Source organism: Phyllobates terribilis, unplaced genomic scaffold, assembly GCF_046119375.1.
Source record: "Phyllobates terribilis strain yellow unplaced genomic scaffold, ASM4611937v1 Scaffold_9__5_contigs__length_417890890, whole genome shotgun sequence".
Classification (NCBI taxonomy): Eukaryota; Metazoa; Chordata; class Amphibia; order Anura; family Dendrobatidae; genus Phyllobates; species Phyllobates terribilis.
Window position 1 is genome coordinate 351,405,912 of NW_027362769.1, and position 18,803 is coordinate 351,424,714.

General features: G+C 42.6%; 1 protein-coding gene across 4 annotated transcripts in view; it reads right to left on the reverse strand.

The window, feature by feature from the left end:
• Positions 1-18,803, reverse strand: part of MAD1L1 (mitotic arrest deficient 1 like 1) — a 751,355-nt gene that overhangs the window by 280,267 nt on the left and 452,285 nt on the right. For 2 of the 4 annotated variants that reach the window (XM_073648135.1, XM_073648136.1), the window contains exon 16: positions 2,318-2,528. In XM_073648135.1, the coding sequence (XP_073504236.1) occupies positions 2,318-2,528 (211 nt within the window). Of the gene's footprint in view, positions 1-2,317; positions 2,529-8,604; positions 8,806-13,658; positions 13,783-18,803 lie in introns of those variants that run through there. The other 2 variants (XM_073648139.1, XM_073648137.1) reach the window with 2 other exon arrangements.

Genomic DNA, 18,803 nt, shown 5'->3' on the forward strand with positions numbered 1-18,803 from the left:
CTGGTATTTAGCTGCTGCTTATCTTCACCGGTAATATATACTTATACAAAGTAACACGGTAAGCCACAAGGCCGCCGAAAAAGGGGAAAAGCAAACTAACATTATTGCCCTTGTAAATTCAGCCCTAGAATCACCGACATTAATATCTTTTGCTAAACTAACAACAGTGACCTGAAATTTAGCAGTGACTAAATTAGCATAAGTCTGTGATCCCTGCCAAGTCTCCACAAGGTAAAGTGACTCCTCCATTACTCCGGAGACTTTCTGCAAAACCAACAGGGCCGAGCACCGAAATACAGTGCAAAAGATTATATATTAATAGTGATTGTAAGTAAAGTGGAGGAAGAAATAATCAGATAATCCAATATTAGTGTGATTAATAGACTTATTTCACAAATGTGACAGAGCGAAGCCTACAGAGTCCAATCACTAAATAAGCAGAACATGGCTTTTAGGCTTTCCTCTCACGAGATAGGTGCAATTTTATTACTTTTTGTCCACCATAACTTATTGCTCTCAATGATTCAAAAAGGAACGTTCTCCAGCACCGAAGGAACGTAGATAAAACTTAGTCTTTTATCATATAGGATAAAAAAAATTGGCAGAAAGAGCACATTAAAAAAAAAAATAAAATAAATAAAAAAACAATGCTTACGTGTTTCAGGTAGAAAACCCCTTAATCCAGCTATGGGGTTTTTCTACCCGAAACGCGTAAGCATTATGTTTTTTTTTTTAACATGTGCTCATTCTGGCTTTTTTTTTTATCCTATATAATTAAAGGCTATGTCTTAACTACTTCCCTTCTGCGCTGGAGAACACCATTGAGAGCTATTTGACCTGGAAGTTAGACCAGTGCCTACTCCGTGCACCACACCCAGACCACAGACGGTCTAACCTGGAAGTCTCCCGGGATCCTTATCTCTAACACATAAGTGGTCAGCTGAATGGACACTTTTTCTATTTTTTGTTCATAGCAACTTAACACCCATCTGCAGGAAAGGAGGTAAAGTCCGCCATACACATTAGTTGGCTGTTGGCCAAATAATGCTTTGGCCAATTGTTTGACCGATGGCCATCTCGGCAGTCTTACCCATACACAGGAGAGCGTCTGCATTCTCTGTGAGAGAACCACGGCCAGTCATCTCCAGGAGAACAATGTGATTGCCAGTCTGAAATCGGACATGCCTGATTGACGCCTCCTACGACAATCAGTTGGCTGGTGTCCCCATACACATTATAAAAAAAAGATTATCTCCAGCAATAATGGATCAGGTAGGCCTAAAACTTCACATTTACTGACAAACTTTTATAATCCACCATGATCGGCATACCATAGTGAATCCACAACTGGAAAACCAACGTGTTTCGACTATTGTGCCTTAGTCATGGTCAGACCAGGACTAAGCGACAATAGCTGAAATGCGTTGGTTTTCCAGTATGGTATGCCGATCATGGTGGATTATAAAAGTATGTCAATAAATGTGAAGTTTTAGATCTACCTGATCTATCATTGCTTGAGTTTATCTTTTTTTTCTGCATTGCTTCGTTTGCCTGGACTAGGGTGGCTCCATGCGGTGAAACCCATGCCGACAAGGTGCATCTGATTGCGGTGAGCTGACTCTCCCCCTTTTCCTCTCTTATCATACACATTAGAGTGTTGGACAAACCTGTCGATAACGCCGAGTGAGACCGACATTAGTCTCATGTGTATGGTGGGCTTAGATGTTGGGTCACCGGTGGTGCAAACACTGGAAGTCTTCGAATTGAATAGTCTAATGATCACAAATGTGCACAACGGCTCCATTCTCCGCCCCTGTGACTGATGAACCATGAACACAGCTTGGCTTTCTCTGTCCATCCAGTGACCCAAGACTAGAATAGTGGTCACCATCGCTCCATTCAATAGCGGGACTTCAAAACCCATTTGCGGTATCAGTGGAAATCCCAGCAGTTGAAGACCCCGAGAGCAGAGCTAAAAATCAGTTGAAATGGAGTTTGTGTGATTAAATTAATTCTCATGGCAAGGAACGACTTTGCATTTTTATTGCAATTCATCTGATCCCTCTTCATAACAATCTACAGTGAATGTAAATTGCAGCTATAAAAAACTGAAGCAGCAAAGTCCGCCAAAATCCCAAATTTATATTGGTCTCAAAACTTTTGGTAACGACTGTATAGTTAAACATAATGACACTATAAATCACAGACATACTCCGCTTTCGGATAAAGAAATGTCCACCTCCACAATGTCCACTTTTAAAGAGATGCCAAATTTTCAGATTTATCCGCCACACTATGAAATGTAATTAACACTTACTAGTAACTTCCTGAACGGGGCTCTGGATACTCCCTGCTGCTTCGAGTTTGTCAGGAACTGAGGAGCCCCCCTCTAAAATACGGACAAGTTCCCTCAGTTTGATGCATTCGTCCTGGAGGTTCTGGACGTCATCCTTGTGCTGCTGTTGGGCCTTAGTAGCAGGATTCATACTAAAATGAATCACTTTTACTTTGCTTGGATCGTAGGAACCCTAAAAAATAAGAGAGAAATGTCTTATTACTGCCGGCAGTTCATCCGCAGTGTTCAGTATAATCCACGGGAGTCAAACATTCATCTCTTTTCTTACTTCTGATGACAAAAAAAAGTTTTAAAGAAGTTGTGCGGGCGAAAAGAAAAGTCTGAAGTCACTCAATGCGACTGCCGAATCCTGGCAGTGTGTAATGCACAGACTGTCAGGATTACCCTGTATTCACAGCGTGACTTCGAGTTGCACACTTGCTGTCACGTGCCGACTAGCATCTCAATTTTTCCATTGAAAGAAATGGATAGGAATCTAGTCAGCACAGGAGAGCAAGTGTGCAAATTGCAGACATGCGGCCATTCAACTGCACATTCATATACCGAGAACAGGACAATCGTGAGAGTGAGCGCAGTTGCCAATAATGTCACAATTAGGCAGTCTGCAGTCACTTTTATCTTAGCCTGCAATACTCCTTTAATAAGAGTCATAAGTAGATCGGCTTCTGTACACAAACACAAGTCACCAAAGCTCAACATCAAGTAAATGAAAGGAGAAGCGATTTCCTTTGAAGCAAGGGAACAATGATTACAATATAGGTTGATGAAGTCTTTGCCAAAAATCAGCCATTATTTTCTAATTTCTGCACACCACCCCTTTAAATCAACAATGAAAAACATTGGGTACTTTAATTGCCACAGAGTAAGAACATCTCCTTAAAGGGAGTCAGTAAGCCAAAACTGATAGTCTAACTAAGCCCAAAGCCTATTAGGGGCCAAAACTCTTATAAAAATTGGACCTTTATCCTTCTAATCGCTCCCTCCGTTCTTCAGAAACTGAAGATTAATCAAATATGCTAATTAGAGTGCACCCTTAGTGTGCCCAAGAGGCTTGCCGCACCGTTCCGCCCACAGGTTTTGCAAGTCCCCGGCTCCTGGACTAGTGATGGACAACACCAGCTTGCCTAGAGCGAGAAATGCCTGCAGGGATAGCTCAGGAAAGCTGGTACTGTCAATCACCAGTGAAGGAGGCGGGGAATACAAAATCAGTGGGCGGAACAATGCACTGAGCCTCTTGTGCACACTAAGGGTGCACCACAATTAACATATTTGACAAAACTTCAATTTTTGAAGTACGGAGGCACAGATTAGAAGAATAAAGGTGCAATTTTTAAAGAGGTTATGTCCACCATAAGGCCGTATGCTTAAAGTGGTTATCCGGAACTTTAACACTGATGGCCTAACTTTAGGATAGGTCATCAATGTCTGATCGGTGGAGTATGGCACCCGGCACCCCCGCCAATCATTTTTGGATAGGCCATCAATGTTAAAGTCCTGAAAAATTCCTTTAACTGTACTGTCAATTTGAGACGACAAACTCCTTTTAAAAGGGGTTGACTTCTGACTGGAGAACTCTGGTGATCATTAGAACAAGATGCCTTCAGCTTCGGGAGAAAGCAGAGTAGAGAAGAAGACGTAAGTGACAATAAACCTTCCTAGCACTGCTGCCACTTCATTGGAAACATTGATGAAGATCTCAACGGTCAGACTTCTATGTTAGCTGCCCCTTTCTGGTCAAAGATGAAAGCGAACTTTAAATTATGCACCTCATTGAAATGCAACTTGCTTGGCTTTCCAAGGAACGATAACATAATTTAGACCAAATCAGGTCATCTTGACGAAAATGCTGAGGACAAGAGGTCACTCATGCTCGCGTCTGTCTTTTATAAGGTACAGTAAATGCAGTGTCAGAGCGTGGCCATCTACGCCCTCTCCTCACCTCCCCGCTTTATTAAATCTGTGAAGAATTCTTCCCTAATAGACCTTAAGGTAATTGACATCTTAAATTTACATTGATTACAGTCCAAACGTTTCTGTAAGCGACTAGATTGTCTATTAATGTACATGATTCTGGATTAAAGGGGGTTGTAAAACATTATAAAAACATACTTTTTTTTTCCACTCTTGTTTTTGGGCCACGTTTGGCATTGGAGCTCAAGTACATTAAGAATGGGGCGGATCAGTAATTCTATTCTCTCAATTGTCGAGTTGCAATACCACAAGTAGCCCAACGACTGGAGTGGCACTGTTTCTCGCAAGCAGCCATAAAGAGGTTTCCTGGATTCAGAAAACTTGTCAGTTTACTTAAAAAAATTAAAACAAAACACAAGCATCTCGCCACTGGTGGTGTGTGGTATTGTAGCTCAGCTCCGGTCTTTTCTAAGTGTACATGTAGTTTCAGGTGAGTGTTCGGAATAAGCTGTACTGTGTGTGCTTCTGAGGAATAACGGGCCTTTATATGACTTATTTTGCTGCTATGATTTCTTGAAGAACAACACATAGAGACATGATGGATTCCTGCCCCGTGGAGTACATGTTAAGAAGAAGCAGCATGGATGACATTGTACACTATTGAGCAGTGTAGCTGTGAATCCAGCACTAGCGTGAGATACTGTAAAACCCTTAAAGGGGACATCCACGAACTACTTGCCTGTTGTAGACGGTGCTGGTCATTGACCGCTCCTGCCGGAGATTCAGCAGCTCCCTGTCAATAGCACAGCAGTTTCTCTTCCTGTTGACAGGGCGGGACTACTGACATCATGCTGATTGACAGCCGGCTTCCCCCAATTAGGCAGCAGAGTCAAGTTGTGAATCAACATGAAACCAGTAGTCCCGCCCTGTCAACAGGAAGGGAAACTGCTGCTCTGATGACAGGGAGCAGCTGAATCTCTGGTAGGAGCGGTCAATGACCGGCGCTGGGTACAACAGGCAGGTAGTTGCCCCTGTTATCAACTAAAGGTCTTTTTTTTTTTTAAAGTCCCGGATATCCCCTTTAAAAGCAGCAGCACAGTCTGTGTGCATAGCTGTTGCTTCTCTCCTCTCCATAGACGTCATCAAGCAGCTGTAATCTGATCTCTCAGTGAGCTGACAATCCACCTTGATATGAGTAAGGTGGATTTACGCATTTTTTCAAAGTCGGTGGTAAGGTTAGGAGATAGGAGGAGGAGAAGTGGCTGAAAAGTGGAGAAAAAAAAAGCATATTTCTCTCAAAAGATATATTACAGAGTTTCTTATATTTACCTGCGCTACAGATTCCTTCGGTGGAAAAATGTGTATCCTGGAAGCTACAAGGGCTGTAATTGTATTCCCTTTAATCAGACACAATCCTAGTTACAAAGACGTATTTTAGATTTTTTAATTACATCTACAAGCGGGAAAAAAGATTTGGAGCTAAGAGGAGCTTCTGGGATTGTGATGACCCAGGGTTTGGAAATAAAATACATAGACAAGAGCTCCGACTAAATATATGATATAGTATAAATGACGAGACACACGATCCTAAAAGTGAATCATCTCACACCCAGAGAGCAGTAAATGTTCACATGCATTAATAAAAGAATAATCGTGGTGCAATGCATAGCTCAGAGTATAAAACTAGATCTCGCACACCGCCATACACAACATCCCAGGAACACCGAACACATCAATCTCTCCAAGCATAAAGAACAAAATAATGTCTCCAATGTCTAAATGAATACAGGTACTGAGCCTGGGATAATAACCAGAGGCGGACACACCATTGGTGCAACCTGTGCAGCTGCACAGGGGCCCAGGAGGTAAGGGGGCCACTACCACCTCTAAAGCAGGAGGGATTGTGCATTATGATGAGCTATTGGACTGCAAAGGGCCCATACACTGTTCTTACACAGGGGCCTCTCATGTCTGTGTCCACCCCTGATACCAACTACAGGTAAGTGGTAATCCTCCTTGGAAAATGAGAGTTATATAATACCATAGGTATGGGGTGCAGTGTGACCTACTACAACCGGTGGGGGGAAGCCAGGAAGGAAAGGGGCGGGGTAAATAAAAAATGTAGGGAGGATGGAAAGGAAGTAAAGAAGAAAGAATGGGAATGGAGTAAAGAAAGGAGGGCAGGGATGAAGGTAGAAGTGAGGATGAGAAAGAAAGAATACTCAGAAGAAAAGAAAGGAGGCCGGGATGAAAGTAAAAAAAAAAAAAGTGAGACCATGACAAAGTATGGAAGTAAGGCCAAGAAGAAGAGAGGCCGAAAAGGAAAGAAAGAAGGGAAGGCCAACAAGGAAAGAAAGAAGGGAAGGCCAACAAGGAAAGAAAGAAGGGAGGCCGACAAGGAAAGAAAGAAGGGAGGCCGACAAGGAAAGAAAGAAGGGAAGGCCGACAAGGAAAGAAAGAAGGGAGGCCGACAAGGAAAGAAAGAAGGGAGGCCGACAAGGAAAGAAAGAAGGGAGGCCGACAAGGAAAGAAAGAAGGGAGGCCGACAAGGAAAGAAAGAAGGGAGGCCGAAAGGAAAGAAAGAAGGGAGGCCGAAAAGGAAAGAAAGAAGGGAGGCCGACAAGGAAAGAAAGAAGGGAGGCCGACAAGGAAAGAAAGAAGGGAGGCCGACAAGGAAAGAAAGAAGGGAGGCCGACAAGGAAAGAAAGAAGGGAAGGCCGACAAGGAAAGAAAGAAGGGAGGCCGACAAGGAAAGAAAGAAGGGAGGCCGACAAGGAAAGAAAGAAGGGAGGCCGAAAGGAAAGAAAGAAGGGAGGCCGAAAAGGAAAGAAAGAAGGGAGGCCGACAAGGAAAGAAAGAAGGGAGGCCGACAAGGAAAGAAAGAAGGGAGGCCGACAAGGAAAGAAAGAAGGGAGGCCGACAAGGAAAGAAAGAAGGGAGGCCGAAAGGAAAGAAAGAAGGGAGGCCGAAAAGGAAAGAAAGAAGGGAGGCCGACAAGGAAAGAAAGAAGGGAGGCCGACAAGGAAAGAAAGAAGGGAGGCCGACAAGGAAAGAAAGAAGGGAGGCCGACAAGGAAAGAAAGAAGGGAGGCCGAAAGGAAAGAAAGAAGGGAGGCCGAAAAGGAAAGAAAGAAGGGAGGCCGAAAAGGAAAGAAAGGAGGCTGAAAAAGAAAAAAGGAGGGTTCTGAGGAAGCAGAGAAGAGAGGGTAGGAAGATGGGAAAAAAGGGAGAATGGGAAGTGACAAAAAAGTGGGATGGGAAAAAGGGGAGTCTAAAAAAAAGAAAGACAGGAGGATGAATAAGAAGGGAGAATGGTATGAATGGAAAAAGGAGGGCTGGTAGGAAGCAAAGAAGAGAGGGTAAGAAGAAAGGAAAGACTTGTGGATTGGAATCAGTGATGAAAAGCAGGGAGGGTAGGGATGAAAGTAAGAAGGGGTGACAGGAAAGGAAAAATAAGGGTTCATAAGGAAAGGAAAAAGAAAGGGTTATACGATAAGAAGAAAACAAGGGTAACAATTAAAAAGAATAACAGAGGCAAGGTAAAAGGGAGAGCTGTAATGAGGGGAGGGTGGCAAAAAAAATGGACAGTGGGAATGAAATAAGGAAGGTATACTGTGAATGAAGGGAAGGCGCAATGAAGGAAATGAGGAGAAGGCCACCAAAAATAAAGACTAGAAAGCACTGTGCTGAGCCACTAAAGCAGTTGTAAGTGCAGGATGCCGCTACTGAAGACCGAACTGAGGACTGGAATTGTATTGTTACTGCCACAAAGTACATCCAGAATACAATACTTTGAAAAGATGATATTGTGGTATAGAGAAGTATAAGGTAGAGTCAAAAAAGGCAAATACTTAAAAATATATAACTTTCTATCTATTCCTGAGCTCCCATATACGGTTATTAAACCATTACATTAAATATATCTCATCCCTTCCAAGCCAATACCAACTAATTATTAAACGGCCACCAGGGGCAAGTGACGGCAGGCTGGTCGGTGGATTACACAATGCGTCTATAACTCATTCAGTGTTGATATGGAGGCCATAAGGAGCGGTGCTTGCCTTTCGTGGGCATCAGAAATCCCTCCGGCTCAATAAGATTCTCATCTTCAGCTGTTTTTTTTTTTTTTCCATTTTCCTTGTCGCACCGGTGAGCAACTCTAACAACATCAAACCACATAAAATGTTATTACTTTGGTCTCCTGCTTTCCTGAGTACATTGCCCGGTAAAGTTTGTCATTTTTACAACTGCACAGCAACCAAATGCACAGTTGACACCGAGCGCTTACACCTTCCACTTGTTGGGAACGGACATTAAGATTGATAGGGAATGACTTACCAGGAGACTGGACTTCAGGTCTCTAAATTGGACCGTAAACATCTGTAACAAGCTGAGCTCGGCTGGATACTTCGGCAATGACAGGACCTCAGCGTCCACCTCTAATTCCAGCAGAATGGAGCTCCGTGTAATGTGGAGCAGGCGATTACAAGACGGAGAAGATTTATATGTTCAGTCACAAAGCAAAACATCTACTGCTAACAACATAGAAGGTAAAGGTCGTCCTCGAGGACTACGTCCCCAAACTAGGAAAGTGGCAACAGCTCAATAAAAAGTTGTCTTCCTTCGCTCCAAACACAATCTGAAGCTAATTGGCTTCCAGTGTAGCGGCATCGAGAGTGTGTCCATCTACCAGATACATAGAAAAAGGATTACAAGCCTTTCTGTATACACGGCCAAGAAATGTACCTGGGATAATGGTGCAGAGGATACAGAATAGCACAAGGGGTGCAGAAAATGGTGCACATTTGCTACATTTATGCAGCTTAATAATGACCTAGATATGAATACAATGTATCCATTAACCACTCACAAAAAATATATAAAAACAATCATTTTATTAGACATATTAAAAACATGCATCGTACAAAAACACGACACATGTATGAGGACTCAACAAAGAGGATAGATCAAGTAAAGAAAAGGAGGTGATGGTAAATCAGGTAAAACTCAAAATATAACTGCAAAATCTACTCTGTTTACAATGAAATAAAATGGCTGCCATGTGATATAGTCAAAAATAGAACTCTATTAGTAAAGTAGAGCTAAATTGGTTCATTGCTTACCCGTAATGTGATCAGAAAGTCATGAAGACCACTACGACCACCCCGACGCGCGTTTCACACTGATGCTCAAGGGGAGTGTATATTTATACAGCTTAGATTAAGTTCCAAAGAGGTTTATGATGCTGCATATTTTCCTTGCACAAAAAAGTGTCTTACAGATTCAGCAAAGTGGATGGGATTTATAGAAATCTCATGCCCACTGTGATTTTATTTCTAGCAGCGTAAACTGACCTGCGGTGCGAGTTTCAAATCAGCTACATGTCAATTTATCTTGCGGCCATGCTAAGTTTTATGTGCGGATTTGCCCCAAAGAATTGCATTAGATGTGGAAAATCTACAGGTAAAAAATGCACTTGCTTTTAGGGCATTTTCCGCTGCAGAAGAACATCAAAAACACTTGGTCACCCGAACATGAATGTATCAAAAAAGTTGTCAAAGCCAAATACCAAAAAGTATAAAAAACAAAGCAGCTTAATTTAAAATATGACATACCAAAGAGAGACAAAAAACCGCACTCAAAAGCGTAACCTAATTTTCCTAGAAGGTGCAGAATTTCTGCAACAAAAACGCACTAAATACTCATCATCGGAACATAGCATTACAAGTAGCGCTACATGGCGATATTAGTAAAATTATAGCAGTACTGTGATCTTATTGTGCCCATAAGATGTAAAAAAATTAAAAAAAAGTTGCAGGTGAATTCTGACCATGTTGGACTTCTTAGAATTGTTGAAAAACACAAGGACACAGTAAAACAAAGGTATAAAAATACTCTGTTGTAAAAAAGCAATGTGGCACCCCAGAGGGTCTGGTTGCCACAGTGGTAGTAATACCATGTCTGGTAGCAAAACAGGAGTTTCCTGGTCAGGAATACATTACATGCAACACTTCCTGCCCCAGACCAGAAAGGGGAGGATCCTGCCCTATATAACTGGATCTGGAGGTGGGGTTAGTCTGAGTCTAAGCTAGTGTATGGAGTCAAGTAGGACACGAAGGAGTAAAGAGCCAGGGACTGGAGCTGGAGTGAGCTCGTCCTGGATAGTATCCACAGAGGACCGGATGCTGGAGTCCGAGGCTATGGGGATTGCATACCCAGCAGCAGATACCGCAGGGCAGGAGATTACAGGTCTCCTGGCCCAACAGAAGCCCGGAGGCTCAGCCACACAAAAGGACCAGTACCGCCACAGAGGAGCGAGGAATACACAAGGTCCGAGTCGCCAGCCATACGAGTGAGCGCAGCACGTTACACTCAGGGACGTGGGCTACAACACGACTATAAGCGGGATAGCCAAAGAGTATAGTCAGAACGGCAGGCCAAAACTTCACCTGGCCAGGAGGACTCTAGGATTGTTCCCAGACTGATCAGGCCCTCATCACTAGCCGGTACTCCTGTTGGGGCCCATATAATTGCCAACAGTAAAGACCCTGGGACTGCACTGCAAAGACTCCGTGTTGTCATTACTGATACCTTGCACTACCACCACCATCATCCATACACGCTGCCCTGAAGTTCCACTCTTCCTGTGGGGAGTTACATCACCTTGCTGCACACACCATCAGCCTCAGCGGACTGCTCCGCAGCGGCGGTTCCCAATAACCGCATTCCACAGGTGGTGTAGTCGGACTATACATAACAGAGATATACATAAACTACCCCTGGTTTGACCGCCCTGGGTCACGGACCGGGTCGCCGCCACGGTGACTACAACCCCCAGCATCTACAGGCCCGGCTCCGGGTACCCCACGGCCCAGGGGGCGCGTCAGTAACAGTAAACAGCAAGTGCTTAGAATTGTTGCACAGCTATTTTTTTCACGAGCCCGATATTGCAAAAACGCTTTTTTTTTCCAGTCCAATTCTTTCTGCCGGTGGCCGCACTAAAGTATGCAATAGAAATTGGCTGCGATTATTGCAGCATTGCTTTTTTTTGTTTGCTGTATTTTTATCCCTTTCTTATGCGTGTTTGATGCCAACTTAAAACTGTGTTTTTTTAATTCAAGTTTTTTGAAACAGAATTGCTGGGATTCCGCACTTAAAGAGTAACTGTCGTTTCAATTAATTTCATAGATTAATAGTACACATGAAAATAAGAAACTTTGTAATATATGTTTCGGGGTGTTGCCCCTCATCAGTATGAGATCTGATTTGGCTAGGTGAATCAGATCTCATACTTTGCACTGATGAGGGGCAGTAACCCAGAACACAGTGTCTGCAAATTGAGATTCTGTTTTGGTTTTTATTTTAAGTCATATTGCAAGGCTCGTTACAGAGTTGATATTGACTTTCAGGATTGCTGCTTCCAATAGGTGGCGCTAGAGTTCTAGTCCTCTTCCTCTCAGAAGAGACAATAAGCATATTTAACTTCTCAGAAGAGCATGCAAAGCGTATAAGTTACTTAGAGGTTGCCTTGGGTTCCTTTGTGACCTGGCAGACTATTATACGCCTTCTTCTAGGAATGATCTGTGATAGTCAACCACTCCTTGGGAGTGTATTAATGGTTTTGAACTTGCCTCTGGTTGTACACAATAGCCCTGGATCATCAAAGTGTCGATGTTTCTGGATTAAAAGACTTTGAAAAGTCTCAATACTTTTGCGCAACTGGAACTGGAATAACATTTCTGGCGGGGCAGAAGCCACCAAATTCATCAAGTGACGTGCGCCTCTTAAGTTTGGAACATCTTATTCCTGCACACACCGAAACGCCATTCTTAATGAATCGAGGCCAATCTTTCTGACAGTGAATTGGTAAAGTCCAAACTCTTTAGACATGGTTTTATAACCTTTTCCAGCATTAGGAGTATCAACCACTCTTCTTCGGAGTTCCTCAGAAATCTTCTGTGTTTCTGCCGTGATACGTTTTATTACTGGTGGTCCTGTATGGCAGAGGTCAGGTGCTGGGGTCCTCATATGACTGTTACCCCATTGGGAATCCCCTATAGACAATGACACTGCTTCTGTATTATTAAAGGGGATGGTCACAACACTTCATGAATTTGCAACCATGCCCAGGATAGTGGAAAACTAGATAAATTACATGTACGCACCTCCCAGCCAGGCGTCACTTCTCTGTATTGTGTACCCTGCTCGTCTCCTGACTTCCTCTTCTGCATCAGATGACCACTGCAGCCAATCAGATATGGTATTGAAGATGGAGGAGCAGCACAAGTCTAGTAGGTATGTTATTTTTTATTTTAACGCTACCCGGGCCCAATAACACATTCCTAAAATATAATGTGTAACTGTCATGGGTGTGTCAGAAGTGACAGACAGTTGCCCTGCAGTTGGTTCCAAAAGATCTCTTCGTTTGGCATTACAGACACCCTCTTAGCGGTCTCACTCTAGGACCTAGCGGCTACCTCCCTCCTGCTATTTGACACTCAGGCCTGGGTGTTTAAATACTTGCTGTTTGTTACTGGGAGGTGCTGGTGATATTCACATGTTCCCTTGGAAACGCTTGGAGCTGTTGCAGTCTGCTTACTTCCTCTTTGGTGCTTAGAGGACGTTAGGAGTAATCCCTTTGAAGTCGACTCAAGCCAAGTTACTTTCCCCCCCAGTGTTTGTCTCCTTTGTTGTCTTTTGTTGTTAGTAGGGACTGACTAGTGCTCATCCCCCTCTTTCTCTATCCAGGGCCAAGCGCTAGGGAAATACAGGGTTTAGGTTCCTGTACGGCGATTGGTGAGGAACCAATATAGGGATGGTAGGGGAGACAGGGTGATATCATATCAGCCTAGGAGGTCTCCACTCCCCCTTTCCTTTGAGTCTGGGCTCCCTTCCCCTCTTCCCTTTGTGTTGCACTTAGTCTTTCCAACATCTTTAGTGACAGTAACGCCTTTAAGAGATTTGGCATTAAGACAATTTCTTACAGATGGCTGGACATCAGGTGGGAGAGAAATTAAGATTTACGGTAATGTAGATATATCCTGCGGCTGGCGCTACTTTTTAAATATTCTATCCCGCGCTGAAACTTTTTTGAAAAATCCTTTGAATATTAAAAAGTGACTTCAACCTTAACTTTAGGTTCATGTTTCAGCACATTTAGGATTAATAGAAGGAAAAAGTCCCAGCCAGCAGGAACGAACTGCCCTGCATATCAAATTCATTTCCCAGATGAATTTGCACTGTAAGAAGGAGAAAAAAAAAAGAAGAAAAAAAAAAAGCACAGATAAGACTAAATCCTAATGCATATTTATAAACTACACGGCATACAAAAATAAATCAATATTCTCTCACTAAATGTATACGACTTGAATAACTATGAGTTTGCAACTTACAATTGGTTCACCTACGTCTTGGCAGATCCCGGTAAGCTTCTCTGTGCATACTAAAAATTCTAATTAGTTATGTGCTTGACGGGCGGAAGTCTAGAGTGTTCCCGTCTACAGCTTAGAGGCTTCAAAGATTCATGCATCAAAATGAAACACTTCTGGATACAAAGTACATTGGCTCGTAACACAGGAGAAATGATAGCGGCAGCACGTGCATGTCTAATAAAGGGGGGATGTTTGGGAATATAAGCGCTCATTGTAGTAGTGGTAGAGGAAGAGGAGCAAACAGTCACCCTATAGATAGGAGAAGGGAGTTAAATCCTGAAAAATTATCTATAGCTTTTGGTCGGAAAGACGCATGTAGAATAAAAAAAAAAACAAGACTAACTAGACTTAGCTTTCTGTGTACACTGTATATTGATAGTAAGCTGCTAATCAGTGCTGGGGGCTTGTTTGGACTCGGATGCACGTGAGCTGTAGACCTGCAGTGTTAATCTTCTGCTGATATAACCCTCATTTGTCACGGGTGTATCAAGTGTGACAGACAGTCGTTCTGGATCCGGATGTAGAAGGTCACTGCGCTTGGCTTTGCAGATGCCTTCTTGATCCTTTTATCTCTGTAGTGTAGTGATATCCTTCTCCCTCTAGGACTGAGCAGTTACCTCAATCTTCTGCTGCTAATTGACACACCCTTGCTTGACAGTTAAAAACTCTCAGTGTCTCCAGAGAGTCGCCAGTGATAGCTCTATTTTCCTCTGTCCAGGCATGGAGTACTAGTAGTCGGCTTGTATCTTCTTGGACTTCCCTTGGAGGATAGTTGGCGTGATCTCTCTGGTGTGTTCTCAAGCTAAGTGAATCCCTTTTGTTTGTTTACCTTGTTGTCTTTAGTTATAGTGGGGGCTGACTAGTGTTCACCCGGTCCCCTCCATACCTAGGACCTAAAGCTGCATCTCACTAAATTAGAATATCATTAAAAAGTGTGGAGTGTGTCAAGACTACCTTCTGGACATCTGTCAAGTTAGCAGTCTTCCCCATGATTGTGGAGCCTACTGAAACAGACTAAGGGACCTTTTTAAATGCTTAGAAAGGCTCTGCAGGTATTTGTTAATTATTTTAATTTACTAAGATAATGACTTTTGTGTTTTCATTGGCTGTAAGCCATAATCCTCAACATTAACAGAAATAAACCCTTGAAATAGATCGCTCTGTTTGTAATGACTCTATAGAATATATGAGTTTCACTTTTAGTATTGAAGAACTGAAATAAATTAACTTTTTGATGATATTCTAATTTAGTGATATGCACCTGTAGCTGTAGGGACATTCAGGGATTAGGTTTCCTGCTCGGTGATAGGTGCGGAACCTATTTAGGGACGATAGGGCAGTCAGGATCGGGCAAGGGGTCTCCACTCCCCCTTTTCCTAGTTGTTGGGCTCCCTTCCCCCTCTTTCCGTCGTTGTACACTTGTTCCTTGCCTCACCCAGCGTGACATCATTGTATGGAAACAAAAACTCACAGCCTAATAAGTGACACATCGATGAAATAAGTGTTTCAGCCTCTACCTCATGCTGCCCTCTGATTACATGGCAATAATTTGCTGGCAGATTCCCTTCAAGCAATATTTGATTGACATCATGTTGCAATAACCTAGGAGTGTAAAATGACCCACACATCCAAGCAGGTTCTCAACACCTCTACAATATATTCCTAAAATGAACCACGTTACATATTGTAACTAAGTCTTCAACAGCTACAGGATCTTGTGGAAATGTAAGCAACATTACTTTGCGTGTTCTAGGACATGGTGCAAAATACAGGTCATCTAAAAACAGAGGCCTATTTTCAGGTTCTATCACTAATCTCATGTTGTATTTAAACTTTATCGAATAAAGGCATCAAAATTTGGACCTTAAGGGCACAGGGCATTAGCTTAAAGGGAATTCGTCATCAAGTTTTCCGCTATGCAATCTGAGAAGACCCTGATTCCAACGATGTGTCATTTACTAGGCTGTGGTTTGCTGTTTCAATACAGTGTTTTATCAGCAGGAGATAATCACTATAGGACAAGGTGTCTCATGCTTCCTGGACCAACCACGCCCCCACCACTAATTGGAAGCTTTCTGTCAATGTACACAGAATGCAGCCAATCAGTGGTGTGGGGGGCGGGGTTATACACAGGTCAGCAGTCAGAGCTCTAATGGATTGAAAGAGAAAACGGATTCTAAAATAAGTGCTGCACCCAGGAAACTAAGTGATACATCACGGGAATCAGGGTCTCTGTCCCTACATCATGCAGCTCTCAGATTACATAGCAAAAACCTTCTGACAGATTCCCTTTAAAGGATGGTTGTCTCTACGAGTATCCATATTGCTATCCTACAACTTCAGAAATTCTACTCATTACTCTTTCCTTTTTATGGAATACTGGCTGAATTTTGTTGCCTAATATCGTTCAAAAATCATAATCAGTTATGAGAAAACTAAGCCACAGTGTCCTCATAGATGCCTGGTGATACCACTGCCATTTTGACTGTTTCAAGAGGCTTCTAACACTTCATCCTACTCTTCATCACTGCTCCAAAGTTTTTCTTCCTTAGTTATTCTTTCCTAGACAAGGTCAGCTTCGATCTAAATTAGAAAGGATCCGTAAAAATCCAAGAAATGTTGACCTTGAATTGTGAGCAACAAATGTTGATATCTCAAGGTTGGTCTGTCTTTCTAGCATCTTGACAAAGAATAGGAAAGAGAAATGGCCATTGCCCCCCTTTTTCACACCTCCGATCACAATTTTAATAAAAAGTTATTTTTTGTCTAAGTGAGTGCGTTGGGTTTAGTTCTTTATTAGATTGTTACTAAAAATGAGCAGTTTTGAGTGATGTAAATCTTACAAAAGCTGGGACTGTGGGAAATCCTACCACTAGGACAGTGGTAGGATTTTACCATCAACTTTAAAAAACAAATATGGGGGGTCAACATAAATTTTGTGAAAGAAGAAAAAGCCAGCTCACCACAAAATCGGAATAAAGACAAAGGGCTCAGAATCACGTCACTGTCTCAATGTAACTTGAGCTATCCAAAGAAGGCAAGGTCCAGCATGATAGGTAGGTGAAAAAGCCTCAGTGTTCACAACACAATGTGCAAGGGCTAGAGATAAGTGAATCGAACCACAGAGAATCGCATTTTGGGTTGAATTTCCTGACATTCGAGCTCTCTCCTGTAGAGTGTAAGCTCTTATGATCAGTGGGGTCTTCTCTCCTGTAGAGTGTAAGCTCTTACGATCAGTGGGGTCCTCTCTCTCCTGTAGAGTGTAAGCTCTTATGGTCAGTGGGGTCTTCTCTCCTGTAGAGTGTAAGCTCTTATGATCAGTGGGGTCCTCTCTCTCCTGTAGAGTGTAAGCTCTTATGGTCAGTGGGGTCCTCTCTCTCCTGTAGAGTGTAAGCTCGTATGATCAGTGGGGTCCTCTCTCTCCTGTAGAGTGTAAGCTCTTATGATCAGTGGGGTCCTCTCTCTCCTGTAGAGTGTAAGCTCTTATGGTCAGCAAGGTCTTCTCTGTCTCCTGTAGAGTGTAAGCTCTTATGGTCAGCAAGGTCTTCTCTCTCTCCTGTAGAGTGTAAGCTCTTATGATCAGTGGGGTCCTCTCTCTCTCCTGTAGAGTGTAAGCTCTTTTGATCAGTGGGATCCTCTTTCTCCTGTAGAGTGTAAGCTCTTATGGTCAGTGGGATCCTCTCTCTCCTGTAGAGTGTAAGCTCTTATGGTCAGTGGGGTCCTCTCTCTCTCCAGTAGAGTGTAAGCTCTTATGGTCAGTGGGGTTCTCTCTCTCTTCTCCCCACATGTATTTTCCGAGCAATTTCAAGCTTTCCAATATTGAAATTTGCCACAAATCTAATTTTTGGGTAAAATTTAGCAAAGTCTGAAAATTTGAACTTCAAAAGATTCACCCATCTCTAGTAAAGGACACAGAATGTCAGAAACGCGTTGATGATGCAGATCTCTATAGACATGTTTTCATTTTAACTTTTTTAAGAAAGTTCCGAGGATTTTTCACCCACCCATAGAGCCAGACCTTGCTTTCTTTATATAGCTCAACCTAAAAGCGACACATTTTGCACTCTATGCACGTTTCTAAATGGGACAATGGTTTTCTGGTCTTAGAAAACATTTGGGTTTTGTTTGCCAAATCGTAATGTATATGAAGCTGGCAATAAAAGTAAAAGAGCTACAAGACCTATAGAGGTAAAACCAATAAGATATCAGCTCTTAATATTTTACTCAATGATGCTCTCCATTAAATGTAAGGTATATATAGACTAATATAGGAAAACTGAATTTAAATATAAAAAAAAAGACTCCGTGCCTGAGCACTATAGGTCAGTAATCCCTTGTACGGAGAGATTATGTTTTTTATTTATTTCTGTGACAGATCAAGCTTACAAGGCCATACTAAATATCAGATTTGTATGCAAGTCAAAAAAAATCCATCTATAGAAAGATTACTTCCCCCAACATTTACAGTCTACCGATGACCATCTCTCCGACTCTTACTTATAGCCAGGGAGATGATAGATTTCATATCTTAAGCCCACAGGTGGTGCAATGAAAAGGAAAAAAAAACCTTACTCTGAGGGATCTCGAAATATACCGTAAGTGGAGCAAAGGGATAACCACGTCCTGCAAGGTCCATTGAGGAACCTTAAATCCTTTGTGCCTCAGGAGTCTGCCAGTCATCCTTGACATAAATCTGCCTCTCGAACAGTCGGAAATCTATGCAAAAATACGCAGGCGGAGTGCAATGTAATCCTCTGAATTGTATGGGTATGTTCAGCTCTGAACGGCAGAAAGAACCTCCAAGGACCAGCGAAGACCTACCTGGGAGAAATTAATGATGACACTAAGCTCAGCTAGATAGTGCAAGCAATCATCAGACAAGGAAGCCAAGCATGCAGCTGTTCCTGAATGGTCTTCCGATTCCAAAGCGAGATATATCTGGGTACGGCAGGCGAGCCGGGGTTATCCTATAGAGTGAGTCACGTTTGGGAATAGTGGAACTGATACAGACTTAGTGTTGGGTAATGATGAGATTCCTTCTTGTAATTAAGAGGTACTTAATCAAAATGTTCCTAAATCACGTCAAACTGTCGATGCAGAACGACC